Raw genomic sequence first — 21,348 nt, 5'->3', positions numbered from 1 at the left:
TCTGTGATATTGTCCAATTTGGTTTTAAAAAGGTCCTAAAAGGCCTTTAGAAATGTATACAGTTTAGGCATTTAGCAGACGCTTTTAATCCAAAGCGACTTACAATCAGCAGATAACATCACAATAATAAACAAGATAATATGTCAGTACATCATCAACAATATAACAAATGCAAAAGGATATCTATCTAGAAAAACACCATATAATCAAAGTTCTAAAAAAACATAAAAAAACAAACAAATGCTAACTAGCTTCATGTATTCATTGATTTTTCTGTAGTGCTAAGGGTTTAGGTGGAGTCTGAAAAGGTGAGTCTTCAGTCCACGGCGAAAGCTAGCGAGTGAGTCCGTTGTTCTAAGTGCGACAGGGAGTCACTTATACTTTATGTTGGTTTGTTTATTGTTGAGTGAGAAAACAATGTTGCACATTGAGCTAATCATCAGGGGACCCCCAAATAACTTGGGAACCACAGGCCTAGGCTAATAGAATGATAATTGATTGGTACAGTAGGTAGATGCAGGCTATTGATTAATTATTGATCTGTTGCGTATCTCGGTAAAGCTTGATAACTGTGGCGTAGCTACAACAGGTCGCACGTTGAAAATAGCCGATCTACAAGCTCTCAAGCGTTGCGTCCTTGACGCATTATGAGCCTGTAGATCAGCTATTCTCGGTGCACAATCCTATTGTATGACGAATCCTGTTGTATGACAAAGTAGCCTTTCAATTTGCCTTAAAGGGATATTACCCTTTGAAACATGTTTTGGGTCATTTTAACGTCTACTCAGGCACATAGGCTTGGGTAACCATGATAAAGAGCTTATTAATACATTCTCACCACTGCATTCATATTATATTCACATATTACAGTACATAATAAAACAGATGCTTTGGGTAATGTATCTTACCGTAGAATCTCCAGCCTACAGTGCAGACTCTTCAGTCCTTCACAGAGCAGCTCCAGTAGTCCTGAGTCGTGCAGGTTGTTTTCACTGAGGTCCAATTCTCTCAAATGGGAAGGATTAGAGCTGAGAGCTGAAGCCACAACTTCAACCTCTGTCTGTCTGAGGTCACAGCCAACAAGTCTGTAAATGAGGATTAAATAAGAGATTATCAAAACAAATGATACATAGTTCACTGTCATGGGAGTTAAATGAAAGATCTCCTATCTAGTTATCCAGACATAAACAGTATTTAGCGGAGCAGAGTGTGGAATAGACCAGGGGTTTTCAAAGTGGGTGATAATATTCCGAATTTATTTGGACACTTAAAAACAACAATTTAGGATCATTTTATACTTTTAAATCTTCAGTCAGTTCTAAGCAAAATAGCCATTATCTCAATGTTTTCCTTGCTAAAATATGCCATAAATATAAGGTGCCAGGAGTGAAAAGGCACCCCTGCATTCATTAAGATAATGTAGTGGTGCCTCGGATGAAAATAAAGTATTTGTAGGGGTGACCTGAGCCAAAAAAGTTTGGGAACCCCTGGAATAGACGACACCTCTTGACAGCACAGAATGACTTTACGGAAAATATATACATTTCTATATCAAAGATTTCAACCAGCAGTTAAAGGTGTGAAATGAAGACTGAACTACCGGTACATTGCATATTTACTGCCTAAACTGTGTAAAAGCTTTACAAACAAGCTGCTAGAGACCAGCATTCAGTCTCTCTATTTCTCATCCCTGTCTCCTCAAGCTGGGCCACAGCTGCAGGCTTTGATCTGGCTTCGAGGCGGAGCACCGACACAACGTTAGTTTGCATTTCCCCCAATATTATAACATTTCATAAGCTACAATATGGAGGTTATGTGAAGAGACAAGAGACAGAACCAGGAAATGTAAGTGATGCTCCCACCAGCTGGACAGTTGAGTTATAAGAATGATGAAACCACTCCTCATCCATAAGTGGTGGGAATATTAAATATAGTCTGTCTACATAATATTGTAGTGTCCCGGTGCTACCTTAAGTTAACCTGCATGTGTTAAAATATGGGAATGCTTTCAGATTATTGGGGGGACCTTAAGTGTGATGTTTTGGGGGAAATACGCAGGCGCAGTTCTAAAAGGCGCGAGAGTGGAAGAGTTTTCCTAGTGTTGTGTTGTTGTTGCTCTGTGTGCAAGAAGTGAATAAGGACAGTTATATTAAAGAAGGTTGTCATGTCTGCCCGGGAAATAAACCCCAGCCATTACAATATCATTCCAACGGTAGAGAGATACTGTAGCAAATATCCAATGAGGTGCTAATAGTTTTTTTTTGTCAACCCAAGAAAAAGGAACACAGCAGCTCCAAAAATTGCAGTAAGATATGCACAGATATAAGAAGTGTCTTTTATTATTGTTCTGTAAATGTATGTATGTAAATGTTAACATTTGGTTCTTGTTGTTATGTCCCTTTAACAGAGTAAAGAAGCTCAACTGGTGAACTGTGGCAGAAGCAATAAAATGATTGAATCTGGAGCTTGGACACACATATGTTGTTTTTAGTTTGACTCGACTTGTGAAAATAGCCAAACTTCAAGCTCTTGTAGCCTCTTCCTTCTGTTTTTTTAAAAGATTTGTTTTTGGACTTTTTATGCCTTTATCCGATAGGACAGTAGTACACTGACAGGAAATGGGGAGAGAGATGGGGAATGACATGCGGCAAAGGTCGTCCGGATCGGGAATCGAACCGGCGACGCCAGCAGGCATCATAGCCTAGTATGTGGTATGCGCCTTCAACACCATGGCAGCGGGGTCCCCCTTCTGTAATATTTGACAATTTCCAATCTGGTGTTAAACAGGTCTTAAAAGTTATTAAAATGTACAATTATAAATGTGCCCTGTATACACTTATACTGTTTGTTGGTTTGTTTACTGTTGAGTGAGAAAACAATGCACATTAAGCTAGTCATCTGGATTAGACCCCCCTTGGGGGTCCCGACCCTCAGTTTGGGAACCTCATGCCTAGGCTAATAGAACGATAGTTGATTGGTACAGTAGGTAGATGCAAGCTATTGATTATACAGTATGTTGATCTGTTGCGTACCTCAGTAAAGCTTGATAACTGTGGCGGGTTGCACTTCAAAAATAGCCGATCTACAAGCTCTCAAGTGTTGCGTCCTCGACACATTATGAGCTTGTAGATCAGCTATTCTCGTGTACAATCCCGTTGTATGACGAAATAGCCTATACATTTGCCTCTAAAGGGATATTACACTTTCAAACATGTTTTGGGTCATTTTAATGTCTACTCAGGCACAGAGGCTTGGGTTACCATGATATAAAGCTTATTAATTAAGTAAAGTAAAGTACATAATAAAACAGAAGTGATCAAAATAAATCAGGTAAATGTATCTTACCGTAGAATCTCCAGTCTACAGTGCAGACTCTTCAGTCCTTCACAGAGTCCTGAGTCCTGCAGGTTGTTTTCACTGAGGTCCAATTCTCTCAAAAGGGAAGGATTAGAGCTGAGAGCTGAAGCCACAACTTCAACCTCTCTCTTTCCGAGGCCACAGCCAACAAGTCTGTAAATGCAGATTAAATAAGCGGATTATCAAAACAAATTACACACAGTTCACTGTCATGGGAGTTAAATAAAAGATCTCCTATCTAGTTATCCAGACATAAACAGTATTTAGCAGAGCAGAGTGTGGAATAGACAACACCACTTGACAGCACAGAATGACTGTACAGAGAAAGATAACAATTTTGATATCAAAGATTTCACACTATATTGCATATTTACTGCCTAAACTGTGTAAAAGCTTTACAAACAAGCTGCTAGAGACCATCATTCAGTCTCTCTATTTCTCATCCCTGTCTCCTCAAGCTGGGCCACAGCTGCAGGCTTTGATCTGGCTTTGTTTATAAGTTGTCCATAGAGATATTCAGCTTTACTACAGCATTGGTAATAGTAATTTTATTCAGCCACCAGGCACAACACTTTGGATCCAAACAAAATATCTTTAAGAATATTAACATGAAATGGTTATTATTATGTATATAATACCAGTAAGACTCCCTAATCAGGAGATAAGCGACCGTCAGGTGACATGTATACACAAAGAGGGCTGTAAGTGGCATTGGTTCCTGAGTGTAGGGGGACGTGTAGACATAGTGTGTACCGATTTGTGTGATTTTAGGGCAAAATCTGTAGGAGCAGTGTTGTTTTGCAAGAATCGGCCTCATGGTGGCGCTAGAAGAGGGGCATGTGAGAAATGAGGGGTGGGGTCTCCGCGTTGCCTTGGCGGACGAATAGGTACCGGCCCCGGCTCTCCCGGACGCTCCTAGCCCGAGTTACGGCATTTTATGTGAGCTGCAGTGGAGGGGGTCCTCCACTGGGGGCGCCACCACTTTTGCATCCGTTCTGGTGCACCAGGAGTCGGTGGTCCCCGGGAATTCCCCGTGAGCAGCCCCGTTGGGGTGGTCATTTGGTCATTTTTGCACATTTGGTCATTTTTTACATCTGGGGGTCCCCCAGGGACCTGGGGGTCCCTGGAGCTCCGGGGGTCCTTGGAGGTTGTAGTTTGGCAGGCAAGGAACGTGTGTGCAAAATTTGGCATGGATCGGGGCAACGGTTGCGGAGATATGAGCAGGGCAAGAGTGTGACGTGTGAGGTGTTACAGACAGACAGAGGGACGGACGGACGGACGGACGGACGGAGTTACTTACACTTTGTGGTGGTTTTGATAGTAAGTGCGACCTGACGGTCGCAATTATTTATTGTAACGTGCTTATTGTTGTTTACATGACATTGCATAAGGGACTCGCTTTCCAAATAAAGCTGATTTACAAGATGTCAAGGTGTTGCGATGCAAAGTATTGTAAGCTTATAGATCAGATATTTTGGTTGTCTTTTATTGTGTTAAACAGGGAACAATGCAAATGATGAACACATGAAGGCACATTTGATTTGGTGGAATTCATCATCTGATGAACCTGAGATGCACAAATCAAGGCTTTACACAGCCTGCCATGAATCAGACATGGCTCTTTATTTAGAAGTAAACCTATAGTAAAGAATAATAGCATTGAAAAATATTAATGATCTGGTCCTTTTTGAGTGGTGCTAATCACTCCTAGATTTGGCTTTGTGTGTATGTCCGTCCAGACGTTGTAATTAAAAGGCACTGCTCACTTCACACTGGGTGTGATTTTTATTTTAAGTTCCACTACTGAGTGTCAGTGGGTTCAAACCACTGGTCTGGTGGGTTCAACCAGCAGGGATTTTACACTCTTAGTTTAGTTAGTGTGGTTGCTATAGCAACACACTATTGTATTCACTCAGAGAATGTTTTCCCAGCAAAGTGAAGCTGTGTTTTGTAAACTTTCTGAGTAATGTTATCCAGGTTGGACGGCTGAACAACAGAAAGGTGAAGCTTTTGGTCATGCTTCACTTGACATCACAGTATCTAATATACATGACATCACAGTATCTAATATAAATGACATCACTGTATCTAATATAAATTACATCACAGTATCTAATATAAATGATAAGACGGAATTAATTTCACAGCAGATTCCTTGTGACTCGCATTATGGCAACCACACTTGCAATTTCCCTGAATTGCGTCTTTCTCTTATTTACCCTGCTTTATTGAGGACGTTGTACGTACACAAAATACCACCAGTCACCAGTGATGTGCCTGAACGTGTTCAATGAACGGGTTCCTATTTTTTTATTTTATTTCTTATATTCTTTATCCCACGATTTTGTAACCCATTAATTGCCTAATGGGCTCTGCTCTCACGCCTGGGGAGGACCCTGAACTGAGCTCATGCTTCCTTCAGTGCATGAAGAGTGAGCAGGCTGCTTCTTTTCACCTGACAGGTGGGAGATATCCCGGTTGGACCTGCATGGAAGGAACATGTTATTCCAACCAGTTCCTTTCCCCTCCATCCGGCTGGCCAGGGGCAAGCATTATAGAGACCAGGATTACTGCATGTTTTTGTGAGGGTATCTACCCTAGGAGACACAGGAAGAACATGCAAACTCCACACAGAAAGGCCCTATAGAGCATCACAGTTGAAGCCCCACCCCGTCTTCACTCTGGTGTCGGAAGCGTTTTCCCCTTTCATTTCTTCCATAGACATTTCATAAAGTATTTTAAGCCTTTGACAAAGCCACCTCGGTTGGTGAGATGATAATATATATTTTTTTTCTAATGCAACGATTAATTAGAAAGCTGAAAAAAAGGGAAGGGTACAAGACTGTGTACATCATTATTTTCAAAATTGCGGAAACTACACTCCCAGAATGCATTGCGAATGACACTTGTTTCCTGAAATATATCCCTTAAATCACGCTCAGTTTAGTTATCCAGGCCAGCGTAGTGATTGTCATCTCTGTGGACGCTCTTATCGTCATCTTTAACACAGTGCATCATATTTGTATTTGAAAGACACTCGCCCACAGAGTTCTGCTGAAGTGCAATAATCTGCCGGGCAGACAGGGGGCAGTAGCTATTTTCGCAGCAACCGCAAAAGAAGAGGAATCTCCACCAATCACAGACGTCAATTTCACCGCAAGCAGTATGGGTAATGCAGTTCTTCTCCGTGCGATCTTTATTAAAACATGTTTTTACCAAAACTAGAGTGATTGCATACTCTACAGGTTCTACAGGAGCATATAGAACCATTTTACAACCACCAGCCTAGTGGTGAATTGCTACGACTTTGTGGCTGATAATGAAAAACCCTATGGTAAAAATGTATGGCCAGTTTGCTTCCGACACCTCACTGCGATGCTCTATTGCCAACCCCACCAAGGGTGTGGGCGCTGATGACACGGAGGAGGGAACACGGCCACAGCGCCCACAGCGTCCCCCGGCGGGAATCAAACCCAGGACCTTCTAGCTGTGAGACGACAGCAATACCGACTGCACCACCGCACTCTTACGTTCCTATTTTGGGCGAATGTGAACTGAACGTTCTTTATTTCCTCTGGATGAACGTTATTGTCAAACGCGTTCATTCTGACATCCGTGAACGGTGCTGGTCGGCTCGTTCACGTGGGCGACCGAAGTCACCCGTCGTCTGGTATTTCTTTGCATTCCTAGTTGAAGCACTGTGTGTGCATCGCCTCATATGTCTCCCAAGTAAAGCCTGACTTATACTTTGTCTTTTGACGTGTGTTGCCTGCCTAAAATAGCTGATCTGCAAGCTCACAACGCATCGCATCCATGAGACGTTGTCAGCTTGCTATTTTAACCATTCGGAAACATGTGGAAACATGCAAGATATGCGACAGTAAGAAACGTCTACCTTCACAATAAGGGTGCAGGAAGAGTGGGAACCTAAACATTGTGGGCTGCTCAATGTTAAATTGGATGAAATAATTGCTGTGTGGTCTATATGGGCTGTGTCACACATAATAGCTCCCAGCAACGTCTAAAAAAATAACTACGTTAGTTCATTTTGGGGAACCATGAATTAGTTCAAAATGTGGAATTATGAACTAAGAACTGAACTAGTTCATTTTAGAAGTTGTGAACTTGAATTTTAACTAGTGTAGAAAGTGAACTTTCCTAACACTGCCATTGCATAGACAGTATTATTATTATTATTATTATTATTACCCTAACAACCTTAGTTTCTAGTTATAGTGTTAACTGTAATGGCAGATTGACTCTAGGATGTTTCTATTCACATGACTACTAACCGAGCCTTTCTGCAGTTCCTCACAGCTGGGATCAGTCTCCATCGCCCCTCCTCTGATGTGTTGTATTTGTCCAGGTCCAACACTTCCAGAACCTCCTCTGACATCAGCAGCATGGCGGCCAGAGCTGAACACTGGGATGGAGACAGACTGTACCCTGACTTCAGGTACTTTTGGATCTCCTGAAGTACTGAGTGGTCGTTCATTTCCATCAAACAGTGGAAGATCTTGATCATTCTCTCAGGAGAGATAGTATAAGAGATATCACCATAAAGAGAGTGATATTCAGTGGTCATCTCCTTCAGGTTGTTAATGACATTCTGGATGCTCTTTGGACTGCACTTTGTTTGACTCAGTAGGCCTCCTAACAGACTCTGGTTGGACTCCAGTAAGAGGCCATGAAGGAAGCGGACAAAGAGGTCCAGGTGGCCATTTTTACTCTCCTGGGATTTTATCATGACTCTGTACAGGAGGTCTTCCAGGGTCATTTCTTCTTCACCTCCTCCTCCTGCCATCCTCCATAGCCACCTCTCCCCTTTGTCTTCTTCTCCCAGGAATGTCTTCAGTACCTCCATGTTCTTCTGTGTGAAACAGTGGAACAGGTAGACTGCAGCCATAAACTCCTGGATGCTCAGATGAACAAAGCTGTAGACCTTTCTCTCAGATTGAACAGTCTCTTCTTTGAAGATCTCTGTGCACACTCCTGAGTACAGCGAGGCTTCTTTCACATCAAGGCCACACTCCTCCAGGTCTTCTTGGTAGAACATGACACTGCCTTTCTCCAGATGTTCAAACGCCAGCCTGCCCAGCTTCAGAAGAACCTCCCTGTCCTTCTCCATGAGCTGCTGTTGATTCAAATCATGACTGTCATCATACTTCTTCCACTTCCGCTTTGTCTGGACCGACAGGAAGTGGCTGTACATCTGAGTCTGGGTCGTGGGCAGCTGTTCTGTCTCGTCTGTCTTCAACATGTCCTCCAGAACGGTAGCGGTGATCGAACAGAAGACTGGGATGTGACACATGATGTGGAGGCTCCTTGATGTCTTCATGTGTGAGATGATTTTGCTGGCCAGCTTCTCATCATCTCTGAATCTCTTCCTGAAGAACTCCTCCTTCTGGGGGTCTGTGAAACCTCGTATTTCTGTCTCCAAGTCAACACAATCAGGAGGGATCTGATTGGCTGCTGCAGATCTGGTAGTTATCCAGAGGAGGGCTGAGGGGAGCAGATTCCCCTCGATGAGGTTTGTCAACAGCAAACCCACTGATGATGTCACTGTGACATCAGAAACAATGTCATTCTCTTGGAAGACATGAGACCCATTGCGAATGTTCTCGAATTTCAGCGGAAACCTGCTTTCATCCAGACCATCAAAGATGAAGCCAACCTTCCAGACAGCGAGCTGCTCTGCTGTGACCTTCTTTAATTCTGGGTGGAAACGATGGATCAGTGAGAGAAGACTGTGCTGCTCATCTCTGACCAGGTTCAGCTCCCGGAATGAGAAGGGAACCAGGAGAATGACGTCTTGGTTTTCCAAACCCCTTGCCCAGTCCAGAGTGAACTTACGCACAGAGAATGTTTTTCCAATGCCAGCGATGCCCTTGGTCAGAACTCTTCTGATGGGTTCGTCTCTGCCAAGGAGGAGGGGCTTAAAGATGTCACAGCATTTGATTGGTTGGTCATGGAGGGTCTTCTTCTTGGAAGCTTTCTCAAGCTGCCACACCTCATGTTGGGTATTAACCCCTTCACTCTCTCCCGCTGAGATGTAGAGCTCTGTGTAGATGCTGCTGAGGGAGGGCACTTCAGTGACGTATGTCACACGATCAAGACGGTTCAAACCGACCTTATAAACCTTTAGAACCTCCTGCGGACTGACACCTGCTATGAGAAGACAATGAAGACATTTTAAACATTCAGTTGAATTTATAAATTTACATCCTTACAGCTGTGTATGCACATTATTAATTTAACTAAACTTAAACACCAGCTTCTGTATTCAGGGGAAGCCTTTGACAGAAAATAGCAGATCTACAAGCTTACAAAGTGATGTGTAAGCGTGTAGATCTGCTATTTTCAGCAAATATATATATATATATATATATATATATATATATATATATACATATATATATATATATATATATTTTTTTTTTTTTTTTTTTTTTTTTGAGTGAAAAGAGAAAATCCACTAGTATAGAGCCCTGAGGGTCTCCACTAAACAACATAAGGGGTTTAAGTGGTTAATAAAACTAAGAAAAACAGGCAAAAGAAACAACAGCGGATCACTGGTTTTCATACAGTGTTGATACATGTTTAGCATCATTATTTAAACATGGATACTGATGACACATTGTGGACATTTAGTCTGACAATGTCTTCTGTCATTTCAAACATTTCAGTTATTAACTGTGTTAATTAATGAACATTGTGTCCAGTCTTACTGTGTCCACTGCTGGTGTGACTGGGTGTCTTCAGTCCAGGTGTGGTTCTGGATCCCTTGGACGCCTGCTCTGTCACAACACCACCACTCCTCTCCCTCTGTCTGTGGAGACATATTACTGTTTAATAGTATTTAATATGTACATATAATTATTATATGTACATATATACAGGGATGTCAAACTCAAATACACAGTGGGCCAAAATCATAAAAAATTTCCAAGTCGAGGGCCGGACTGTTTCAATGTTTTTTAAAACGTATTGAAATTATTGCACGTATTGAACCTGCCCTTTTACATCCGTGAATGTGTAGGCTACTCTGCCTCCCACCTGGTTTGAAAACCCCTGTTTTCACTTTTGTTTAAACATTTTTGGGGAGAGGGGAAGCTGAAAGTTGACCACAGGGGCGATACCCTTCCTTGTGGTGGTGGTGCGTACAATAGAGGGTATGAGCATGCATAAAGTGAATGGCAACTCGAGTGGCAAATCAAGTGGCAAAGTGAGTTTAACGCTGTTTAATGTTGTTTAATGCAATCAGATATGACGTTTCTGTTTGGATGTTTGGGCTGTCAAGGCCAGAAAGTTGTTTTTTGCCACTCAGTAGGCATTCCCGCATAACTTCCTGGTATGATGATGATGTCACGTGCATAACCTCTATTTCCCAGAGGGCCAGTTCTAATAGTAAATAAATATCATCCCGCGGGCCAAAGATAATTCATTCACAGGCCTGATTTGGCCCCCGGGCCTTGAGTTTGACATATTATATGTGATATATTATAATATGACATATAACATCATTGATATGTTCACTCTGCATTGTGTTGATGTACAATAATAATCTCCACTCTGTCATAGAACTATTCTATGTTCATAAATCTTTCATTTATAAATTCATTTGTGCATTATGTCAATCGTTTTGATTGGCTAAGCCATATCCATTGTTGTCCTTAATCCTTACTGACAGGTGAGCCATTCATTTGACAAAACCCCTGTCATCTGTCAAATGACTGCATATTTCATGCGCACAATTGTGTTTAATATATAGTGTTATATTGTTATGTATATCATATTTGTTATATATTGTATAGGAGGATTGACATACTGTGTGTGTGGAGGTCCAGGTTCACTGAAGTCAGGATTTCCTCCTTTAGACCAGTCACTCTTCATAGACACACAGCTGGGTGTTGGAGACTCTGCTCTGTGACTTCTGGAATCATACAAATGTTTATACATTTATCATGTGAATGATGCCGGCTATTTTCCCCTCACAGGTCCAGTCATGTTTGGGTGTGTCTTTTTTTTTTTTGCTCCTAGAGGGCAGACGTAGCTCAGCTACGGTATGCTCTGCAGTTATTTTCCTACTGTTCTCTTTTTCTTGCTTTTCTTCCTGTCTTCTTTTTTCTTGTTGTAACTCATTATATTGGCAAAGCTGGGCAACTTTGTTTTATTCATGTATATAGTAGTTTGGTCTGTTTTTTCGTTGTTTTCGTCTGATCGGCTGGCGGAAAAGTGGGGGAAGGGTCTTCTGTGCCTTGCTTGGAACAAAGCATAGGAAACAGCGGCCTACTTATACCTGTCTAGCCTGTCTTAAGCGTGTGGCCCTGGGGCAACGGGGCTGGATGGCTCGTTGCCTTTTAGGGATGTGAAAAAAAATAAAAAATCCTTGTGTGCAGTGATTTTGTCAAGATTGACAATAAAACAACACAAAATACACTACTCGTCGTTAATGCGACACACCCGTGGACGCGGTCGGGGAGGGAGTGCGAGGCACGGGGGCAGACCAAAGCTCCACATTTGTTACACTAGCCTGGGTTGCCAGCCAGAGCGCTCCCACTACTTTCCATGGACTTTGTCACTCCGCTTCTAGTCTCTAGAGAACAGACTCTGCAAGGAACAGCAATTATTTAGTGGCCAAGGCACGAAGTGCCTTGGCCACTAAATATATTGGAAATATATTGGACTTCATCATTATTCCGCCACTTTTTCTCTAGCGGCTAGACCCTGCAGTCGCTTTTTACGAAACTCGGCAGTATGGCAGAGGACTATGCCAAACGGCTAAAACGCGAAGCTCGCAACAATCGGCCAAAGGGTGGCGCTGTAGGAAGCCTTTGAAAAATGCCAACTTTGAACAGATAAAGCTCATGCCGAACAACTTTTACGCTCTGACTTTTGACCTCTGACCTTTACTTCTCCCACCATTTTGAATTATATGAAAAACAGTCAAAATCTATCTCCTCCTGGGATTTTTGCATAACGTGCGCAAAACCTTTTTTTACATGAACTTTGGACGAATACGGTCAGATCTGTCTCGGCGGATTTCTTTTAAAGCGAAACATTATTTTTTAATAATTCACTCAATATTGCAGTTTTATGCAAATTATTCTTCTGCCTCTAAATCATACATGCAAAGTGACACGTTCATGGCATTTGGCAAATATGTAGAGGGTTAGTCCAAATATCACTGAAAGCAATCTTACTCCAATTGGCCAAAGGGGGGGCGCTATACGAAGCGTTTGAAAACTCAAACTTTAAAGGGGCATAAGTCATGCCTCGTTTCGTCTGAAGACATGCAACTTGCTTACACGCGTGCCTTGACTCAAGCGGAAGACATCTGTGTCTTTGTTAAGTAAGCTCCGCCCTTTGATTTTCCGCCATTTTCAGCAGTTCATAAAACGCTTAAACCCGCTTTTATTACGGATTTTTCGCGTCACGTGCACAGAACTTTTTTTACATTAACTTTGGACCAATATCTAAAGATCTGTCAGATCGGCTTTTTTAAAAATTGAAACATGCTTTTTTAATAATTCAATGCATTTTGCGGTTTTATGCAAATTATTCTTCTGCCTTTAAAACATACATGCAAAGTAAAATTTTCATGATGAACTACTGTAGAGGGTTAGTCCAAATATCACTGAAAGCAATCTTACCCCAATTGGCCAAAGGGGGGCGCTATATCATTTTGAAAGAAGGCGTCAAGTACATTACATGAAACTTTTTTTTTTTTAATGACAGGTCCATTATGTGTGACTGCCGTAGTGTAGTGGTCAGTGCCTGTGCCTGGTATACGGATGGTTGTCAGTTCAAACCCCACTTCGGGTTGAGTTGATGTTAACATCCTGGATGCCCAATTGCCCATGGCATGTGCGTATGTCAAACTCTTTAATGTTGACACGTCTGATCTAACTCCAGATCACGTTCATGTTTAAAATGAGCCCTTCTCTACCGGCCGTTTTTTTTTTTAAGAAAATATGATCACCACTCAGATTGATTTCACCCCAAGCCTCCAAAATATAAAAAAGAAATCAATAAAATCAAGGCACTCAGCCTACATAGAACTTTCATGCAGAAGGTCGTTGGATCGAATCCCGTCTGGGGTTTATATAAGCATAAAACCATGACATTTGGTAGACTTTACAATTTGGTTCCTTGAACAATGTCTGATATGGAGCCTTCCTAAAAATTTCCCCCAACCCCCCTTGATGCATATTTTAATATCCGCCATTACTAAATAATGTATTTTGCATCATAAATCCTGAAACAAGCATTATAATACAAACTGTCATGTCTACACCTATGTTGTGATTTCCAAGGATTGCAATGATATCATGTACCAGCTCAGTGGCCTAGTGGGTTGAGTGTCTGCCCTGAGACTGGGAGATCCGGGTTCAAACCCGGGTCGCGTCATATCAAAGATTCTAAAAAATGGGACCCAGTGCCTCCCTGCTTGAAGCTCAGCATCAAGGGTTGGATTGGGGGTAACTCCCTGTGACATACTAGCGTCATGTCCAGGGGGTGTACTTGTACATCAAGCTGCCTTACGCTACAGAAACAGTTGTTGCATATAGGCCTACAGTCTTTTGCATACATGTTGTGAAGAGGCCAATTTGTGCTTTTACCTTTAACCACCGATTAGTGTAAAACTTTGTATGCACACTTCCCAGAGGCCAAGGAAAAACCTGTGCCCTGCATTTTTCACATCTGCCATTTATAGCGCCACCAGAAGGCCGACTTACAGTATGTAAAACACATTCTTCGATATTACTCCTTCAGATTTTATCCAAAAATCACACAACTCAGTACACAGTATCTCTACAGTGATGTAATCATGACGGATTTGTCAGATATCATATTCTATCTAATTGGCTAACATTGAATTCCAAGGTTTGCAGGATTGCTCCTTTTTGAACAAAATGTCTCAAACGCAGCCTGCTATGTGTGTGAAATTTTGCACACACATTCCCACTAGGCCAAGGAACAGATGCCACCCTTCTCACATTGGCCTGTTATAGCGCCACCAGCGGGTCAATCTTTGCTAAACACATTTTTGGAACAAAATGCTTCAAATCCCGCATGCAGCGTCCGATTGCCGTGAAAGGCCCAAGAACACGTGGCACCCTTTTCACTTTGGCCTATTATAGAGTCACCACTAGGCCAAAAAAAAACTACCTGACCTGCCGGAGTCCTGTTCAGAAGAACACTGCTTCTAGTTTTTCTTTGATGTCTTCTTTGCTTTCCCTTGATGCCTTTTTGCTTTCCTGCTTTTTATGCCTTGGACACTTTATCGCTGCTTGCAGCTATATTTATTATAATTATTATTAGGGCTTTGATGCAAGTTCTGATGGGTGCAGCTGCATAAGTTGTGTTGCTTAAAGTAATGCGCCGTTGTGCTCTCCTCTCAGCTGCTGCTTAGCGGGAAAAAAAGTCGATCGACGCGCAGATTTTCGCCCTCGACGCGTTGATTCGTAAATAATGCGTCGATTAACATCCCTATTGCCTTCGTGATTTTTTTTGGAGACACTAGTCTGTCGGTGCCGAAGGCATGGGAGACGCCACGTTTACGTGGACCTTGTCTTTGGACGTGCTGTCGCCGTGAAAGCCCGTATCGTGGGCCAGAGGCGCCCTCGCCGTTAGGCTTGTAACGTCGCTAAGTAGCAGTAGATCCTAATCTACTGGTTGGTTATCCCTGTGTTAGACTATATATTGTATAGGAGGATTGACATACTGTGTGTGTGGAGGTCCAGGTTCACTGAAGTCGGGAGGAAAATCTTTAGACCAGTCACTCTTCATAGACACACAGCTGGGTGTTGGAGACTCTGCTCTGTGACTTCTGGAATCAAACATGTATGTACATTTATCATGTGAATGAAAAAGTCATTTGTTTTTTTTTTGCTTGTTTTCATGACCTGTGTAACATTAGTGTAATCCATAGATAGGTCATGTACACAAGCAGTCAGTCTGTATAGTGCAACTTCACCACATTGTGATTTGTACAACTTCATTCACAAACTGTACACATAGTAACTGATAATATACTGTAGATACAGATTGAACAGGGTGGACACGCTGTTGTGATGAATGTATTGTTTCGTACTTTACACATGCATGAGATCACTTTGTCATGTTATAGTGTTATATATTGTATAGGAGGATTGACATACTGTGTGTGTGGAGGTCCAGGTTCACTGAAGACAGGAGTATTGAATTCTTTAGAGCGGTCACTCTTCATAGACACACAGCTGGGTGTTGGAGACTCTGCACCTTTTCTTCTTCTTCTCCTTCTTCTTCTTGTTCTGTGACTTCTGGAACCAGGTAAATGTTTATACGTTTATTAGAGGGTAGCACAGGTTCAAAAAAATGGGAGCCAAGCCGAAATGGAACTGAGGAAATGTTAACTGAACCGAATGGCCCAGTCAGAGAAAAAAACAGATTTCTCGGCCTGGCCCAAAATGGATCCGAGAGTGATTGGATCCGAAACGGACAGAGTTAAATTGGATCCGATGCTACCGGTATATAATGCTTATTTTTCACCATTGCTTTTGAGACTAATAGCCTAGACACTAGACAGAGCGCAGCAGCAGCAGCACACCTCTGCAGTCGCTCGGAGAGGCGAGAGCTATTGCGGAGTGTTGTGTGCGTGTGTAAACAATCACAGTGACATCTACAACAAATACAAACCACTGGACAGTGTCACTGTCCTTTGTCAAATGGTGCCATATAGCACCTCAGGGTTCTTCAGTAGTTCTTTGGAATGGCCATTTAGTGCCTCAGTACAATTACTGAAATGTATTTGTTCATTGCTGCTGCCGCCCGCGCCCGTTTTTAACCCCAAACAAACCCTAATAATTTACAGTGCCCACCCTGAACTTGCTGGGCCCAGCCTATTTCTCTGCTCTGATCCAAAATGCCGTGACACGACTGGTCTTCAACCAGACAAAATTCTCACGTCTACCCCTTCTCCGCTCCCTCCACTGGCTCCCGGTTGCGGCCCGCACAGAATACAAAACACTGATGCAGCCAAAGGTACGGCTCCTCCATACCTCCAAAACCTGATTAACCCCTACACCCCCACCCGTTCACTCAGATCAGCCACACAGGGATGCTGACAGAATCATCACTAAAAACCCCAGGACAAAAATCCACTTGTCCTAGACAATTTCCTAGAATAAACTCCCTGTCGCACTTAGAACTACAGACTCACTCCCTAGCTTCTGCCGTGGACTGAAGACTCACCTCTTCAGACTCCACCTAAACCCATAGCACTACTGTAACACTCCCCTTCCCTCAATGACCATACATGAATCTATATAGCATTTTTAGGTTTAGAAAAGTTTTGTACTGATTAGGTGCGTGGTCTACCTATGTTATTGTTTTTTCTAGATTTATATTCCTATGCATTGTTATAATGTTGTTGATGAACTGACAAATTATCTTGCTTATTATACAGATGTATTACCTGCTTATTGTAAATCACTCTTGATTAAAAGCATCTGCTAAATGCCTAAACTGTAAATTGTTCTTGCCTCGCCACTGCTACAGAAGATAGGCACCTGCCTATCCATGGCTCGGCAAGGCTTACAGAGATACACATGCATGAAATCACTTTGTCACGTTATAGTGTTATATATTGTATAGGAAGATTGACATACTGTGTGTGTGGAGGTCCAGGTTGATCACTGAAGAGAGGAGGCTGTCCCATAGACTTGTCACTCTTCACAGACACACAGCTGGGTGTTGGAGACTCTGCTCTGTGGATGTGATGTTTGTCAGCTTCCTCCTTCTTGCTCTCCATGTTGCTCTTTATTTAACCTGTCAAGGTTACAGTCAATAAAATACATGAGAAAACAGATTAATAGTATTAATCTAATTCTGTATTATCAATATGCTATTGGCATATTGATTACATTCAGATATTAACAGTGAACCTGCTATGAGGCAACAATATCGCCAACATTATGCTGAGACTACAGTAGATGCAGATGCATGCAGTAGCTCTTGTCAACCAGCAGGGGTCCTACTAGACCACAGAGACACAGCTGTTGCAACAACAGACCTAACAGCTGGTCTGAGGTAGACTTGGAATATCATGTTAATAATACTATTAATTAACATACTCTACCATGGTTAAAATAATGTTCTATTTCATACCTCCTAACCGCCAGAGGGCGGTGTATGAACACCGTGGATATACATCACGTGCATGCGCAGAGGTCGAATTCTAATAACAACATAGTCACTCGTGACCCTGTGTGCCTGTGCGTGAGCACGTACACTGCCTACATAGGCATGACGCACACAAGGAACATCCTCTTTCATCTTTTCGCCTCAGGGCGCAGGTCGATTATGTGGAGCTCTGCGTTTGGAGTCTCGCAAACCTTCATGGTGGCCCACCATATTGGCCCACCGTGGGTGGGAGCTGCGAAATGTCGCCCTCCTAGAGACTGCCGCGGAGCCTAGAAGTCACCCTGCTTATATCATCAGTTTGGTTCGTTTGGGAACCATGGTTACCATGCAGCGTCGCACGGGTGCGTGCTAATGTAAACTTACTGTTAGCGATAGCATGGCATGGAGGACGTTTTCCGTCCCACAGCTGAGTGCTATCGTTGGACCATGCATGGCCGCGGGAGTGGATCATTGGTAAGTATTTGACTGGTTTCTAACCAGTGTAGCGCTTTGCATTGTGTAGCCAACTGCTAATGCTAGTGTCGAGAGCGCTTTCGCTCCATAGAGCTAGAATGGTACGTTGTATATTGTGTTTGGGGACCCGCATGAATAGCACGGTCTGCTGTTCACTTTGATAGCGTTTTCTGCTGGTCCAGCACTACGCAGCTATTATGAACCCTGCATGGCAGTAGTGTGTTGGTCTACAGCATTGCACGGGTTGCTTGCATTTGAGTGCGGTGTATTCCCCGCCGCTATTACTGGCTGTATCGTGGTTGGATACAGCATTGCACGTGCTGCTTGCTGGTGGCCCATAGCGTTTGAGAGCAAGGTACGCTCCGTAAGCTAACGTTGGCCGCTGTGTGGTGAATACAGTACGCTTTCCTACGCTGTAGCGCCCGTTATAGCTGCTATTACTAAACCGTTCAATGTATGAGTTTAAGAGAAGGTCTCAATGGAAGTAAGCCGCAAGGATTTCCTGCGTTTCCTTTTAGTTGACCGTGTATCAGTGAACTTTACTGTCAGGATACTGTACTTTGTCCTACGCTTTTAATAAATACTTAATCAGTACTGGGTTTAGAATCAGCATAGCACGTGTGCGTGCGACTCATATTAGCGTTGAGAGCGGTCTTCGCTCCACAGCTATCGTTGTACCTAGTCTGGTTGTGTCATCTAACAGCCTTGCCATGATATGCCATCTATTACTTGCTTTGTATAGTATTACTTGGCAGTAAGTGAGTGTTAACCTAATAGTTTTGTTTAAACTGTTCACTCAGTGATGCTCTAGCTCCCTGTCGGCAGTGGCTTAATGTATTGTTCCCTTGACAACAATGTGTCAAGATGTGCTGGCTGGTATATCTCAGAAGGCGTTCTCTGCCTCATAAGTTGGCCGCTACAGAGCTTGTCCAGTGCTTGCTGCTTGGTGGCAGTTTGCATTTAGAACACAACAATGTTGTGTTGTGTGCTGCTTGGTGTCTCCCAGAAGGCGTTTTCCACCTCAAATGGGGCGGCCGCTACAGAATTTGGCCATTTCATTTAACACACAACGATGTTGCATTGTGGGCTGCTTTGGGGTCTCCCAAAAGGCGTTTTCCGCCTCAAATGGGACGGCCGCTACAGGATTTGGCCATTGCATTTAACACACGATTTGGCATTGTGTGCTGCTTTGGGGTCTCCCAGAAGGCGTTTTCCGCCTCAAACGGGACGGCCGCCACAGAGCTTGACCAGTGCTTGATAGCAGGTCGCATTTAACACACAGCAATGTTGCGTTGTGTGCTGTTTGGTGTTTCTCAGAAGGCGTTTTCCGCCTCATAATGAGGCAGCCACGTGTCAAACTGGTCGATAATGGATGAGCCCTTCTCTCCAAATATGGTCTGCTAAGAGCGGTGCACTTAAATGCAGACATTCAATCACCAGAAATGTGGCACTGGATCACCCTGTCGTTATTGGACGACATACTGTGTGTACCTATTGCTGCTTGCACTCAGGGTTATGTTCAAGACAGCGTACACTACCAGACGGGTGTGTGCCTAAATGTCCCAACTTAGCTGTGTGACAAGACACAGGTGAAATTGTAAACGCTGCTCGGTACTGACTTACTAGCATGCTTTGCCCCCTATACAGGGATATGCCAATGCGGTCTGTACATGTGGCATCACAGCTGGAGTGTATAACGCTGTGTATATGGGCCTTGATGCTGATACCAAGGTTACTGTGAGTAGCCGGCTGGCGAGCGTCTTAGCTAGAGTGTGGTTCACTCTGCTGCTTTCCAGATAATACCATTCTGGGCATGACAGTAAACTGCCATTATGATTCAAGCATGTCTCGCCTGCCCATCGCTTGGTTATCATACTGTGTGTACTCACGTGGCTTCAGTGGTCGGTAGCTTGGCTCTGCACTGAGAGTGTATCGCACTCTATTACTGTTGCCAATGGATTATGGCAACAAGTGTTGCCGATTCTGGACAGGAAATCCATTACGTGCGACCACCATGTCCTGAGTTGGTGCCTGAGAATGGCTATGCCGGTAGTTGCATGCAGCTGCATACTTCTGGCAGGAATGTCAACCACACTGTCTGTGGTCGTGGCTGGTTGCCTCCCGCTTACTTTAAGCCCTTAAGAGAGTGCTCTCTTAACTAGAGGGAGACTGCTAACCTTGCCCGGATTGAGTTAACGGGGGGCCTCCCTGCTATCTCTGTCGTTGCTGTCTAAGAGCCACTGCTCCAAATCCAGAATGGGAGCAAGAACCTGGCTAAAATACCTTCTGTTGTTAGCCAACAGGACAGGGTTACACTAGAGGTCTACAGTCAGACAGGCTGGCCAGATAGCCACTAGCCCGCAGGTTGTGGCTGCTCCTCTAATGTACATATTCTGGCTGTACATTGTGAGCTTCGGCATGAGGGCCAGTCCCAAACCCACCCACTGGGGACCTTGTCAGCCATGAGGTATATAGCCCATTATGGCTGGGACCTAATGCTAGTTGTTGTCGACTCTGATTCTCTGGTGGTGTCACTAGTTGAAGCCTCTGAGCTAGGTGGCCACTGTCCGTACCCCCAGGGTAGAGTTACTGGTCTGCTAACTAGAGGCATGCCACACCAGCTGGAATGGGACGTATTGGACGATCCCTTAGTTACCTTATCCTGGCCCTCCGGTCTGCAGGTATTGATACGTGGACTTGGCACCTATGAGTGATGTGTGTCTCTGGGTGTTTGCATCCAGGATAATTTTTACTAATGTGTAAATAATTATTTGCGCATTATATACTTGAGTATGTCGGTGGCGAGTGTGACTCTTCTTATGGGTGGCCTTAGCTTGCCTGGGGAGCCAGAGGCCTGAGTTGTCCCAGGTCTAATGCTAGTCATGGCCAGCTTTCGGTCCATGTGTGTCCTGGTCTGAGCCCCTGATTGCTCTCTAAGTGCCGTCGAATGAGCTCACTGCTCTTAGGCGTTAATGCAGGCGACAAACTAATTGTATGTGTTTAACATACAGTGTGGCAGAGAGGTGGTGGAACACTTCACTAACTTCTCTATGGTCCTACGTCCGCTCCACAGCAGATCTTTCCCAGGCTGTGCCTGGCTGAGTCTGGTTTGTAAGATTGCCCTTGATTCAGGGTTAATAGGGCAGCTAGCTCCTCTAGTTGTTGGAACAAAACTGACAACAGACACTGGTCTCTCTGTTTTCATTGCACCCCTTTACCTATAATCCATAGACCTCTGGGTCTATGTCTTGGGCCTCGAACCCTAAGATGCACCACAACATGATGGTGAGTGTCTCCAGCCAGTGTCGTCATGGTGCTGGACCAGCATGAAGCCTCCGCTATGTAAATGGT

The 21,348-nt window shown here is 43.6% G+C and overlaps 1 protein-coding gene across 6 annotated transcripts in view; it reads right to left on the bottom strand.

Moving 5' to 3' along the window:
• LOC308293352 (NACHT, LRR and PYD domains-containing protein 12-like) overlaps positions 1–21,348 on the bottom strand; it is a 93,165-nt gene that overhangs the window by 46,915 nt on the left and 24,902 nt on the right. For 3 of the 6 annotated variants that reach the window (XM_080735821.1, XM_080735826.1, XM_080735822.1), the window contains 8 exons: positions 17,010–17,169; positions 15,522–15,662; positions 15,086–15,190; positions 11,186–11,290; positions 10,086–10,186; positions 7,650–9,525; positions 3,346–3,510; positions 909–1,085 (listed from right to left, as the gene is read on the bottom strand). In XM_080735821.1, the coding sequence (XP_080591947.1) occupies positions 909–1,085; positions 3,346–3,510; positions 7,650–9,525; positions 10,086–10,186; positions 11,186–11,290; positions 15,086–15,190; positions 15,522–15,662; positions 17,010–17,152 (2,813 nt within the window). In that variant the 5' untranslated portion in view covers positions 17,153–17,169. The remainder of the gene's footprint in view (positions 1–908; positions 1,086–3,345; positions 3,511–7,649; positions 9,526–10,085; positions 10,187–11,185; positions 11,291–15,085; positions 15,191–15,521; positions 15,663–17,009; positions 17,170–21,348) is intronic. The other 3 variants (XM_080735824.1, XM_080735823.1, XM_080735825.1) reach the window with 3 other exon arrangements.

This window comes from Nannobrachium achirus (genome assembly GCF_963921795.1).
Source record: "Nannobrachium achirus genome assembly, chromosome: 10".
Taxonomy (NCBI): domain Eukaryota; kingdom Metazoa; phylum Chordata; class Actinopteri; order Myctophiformes; family Myctophidae; genus Nannobrachium; species Nannobrachium achirus.
The sequence above is the reverse complement of the archived record's forward strand: the minus strand, read 5'-3'. Positions and strand labels throughout refer to the sequence as shown.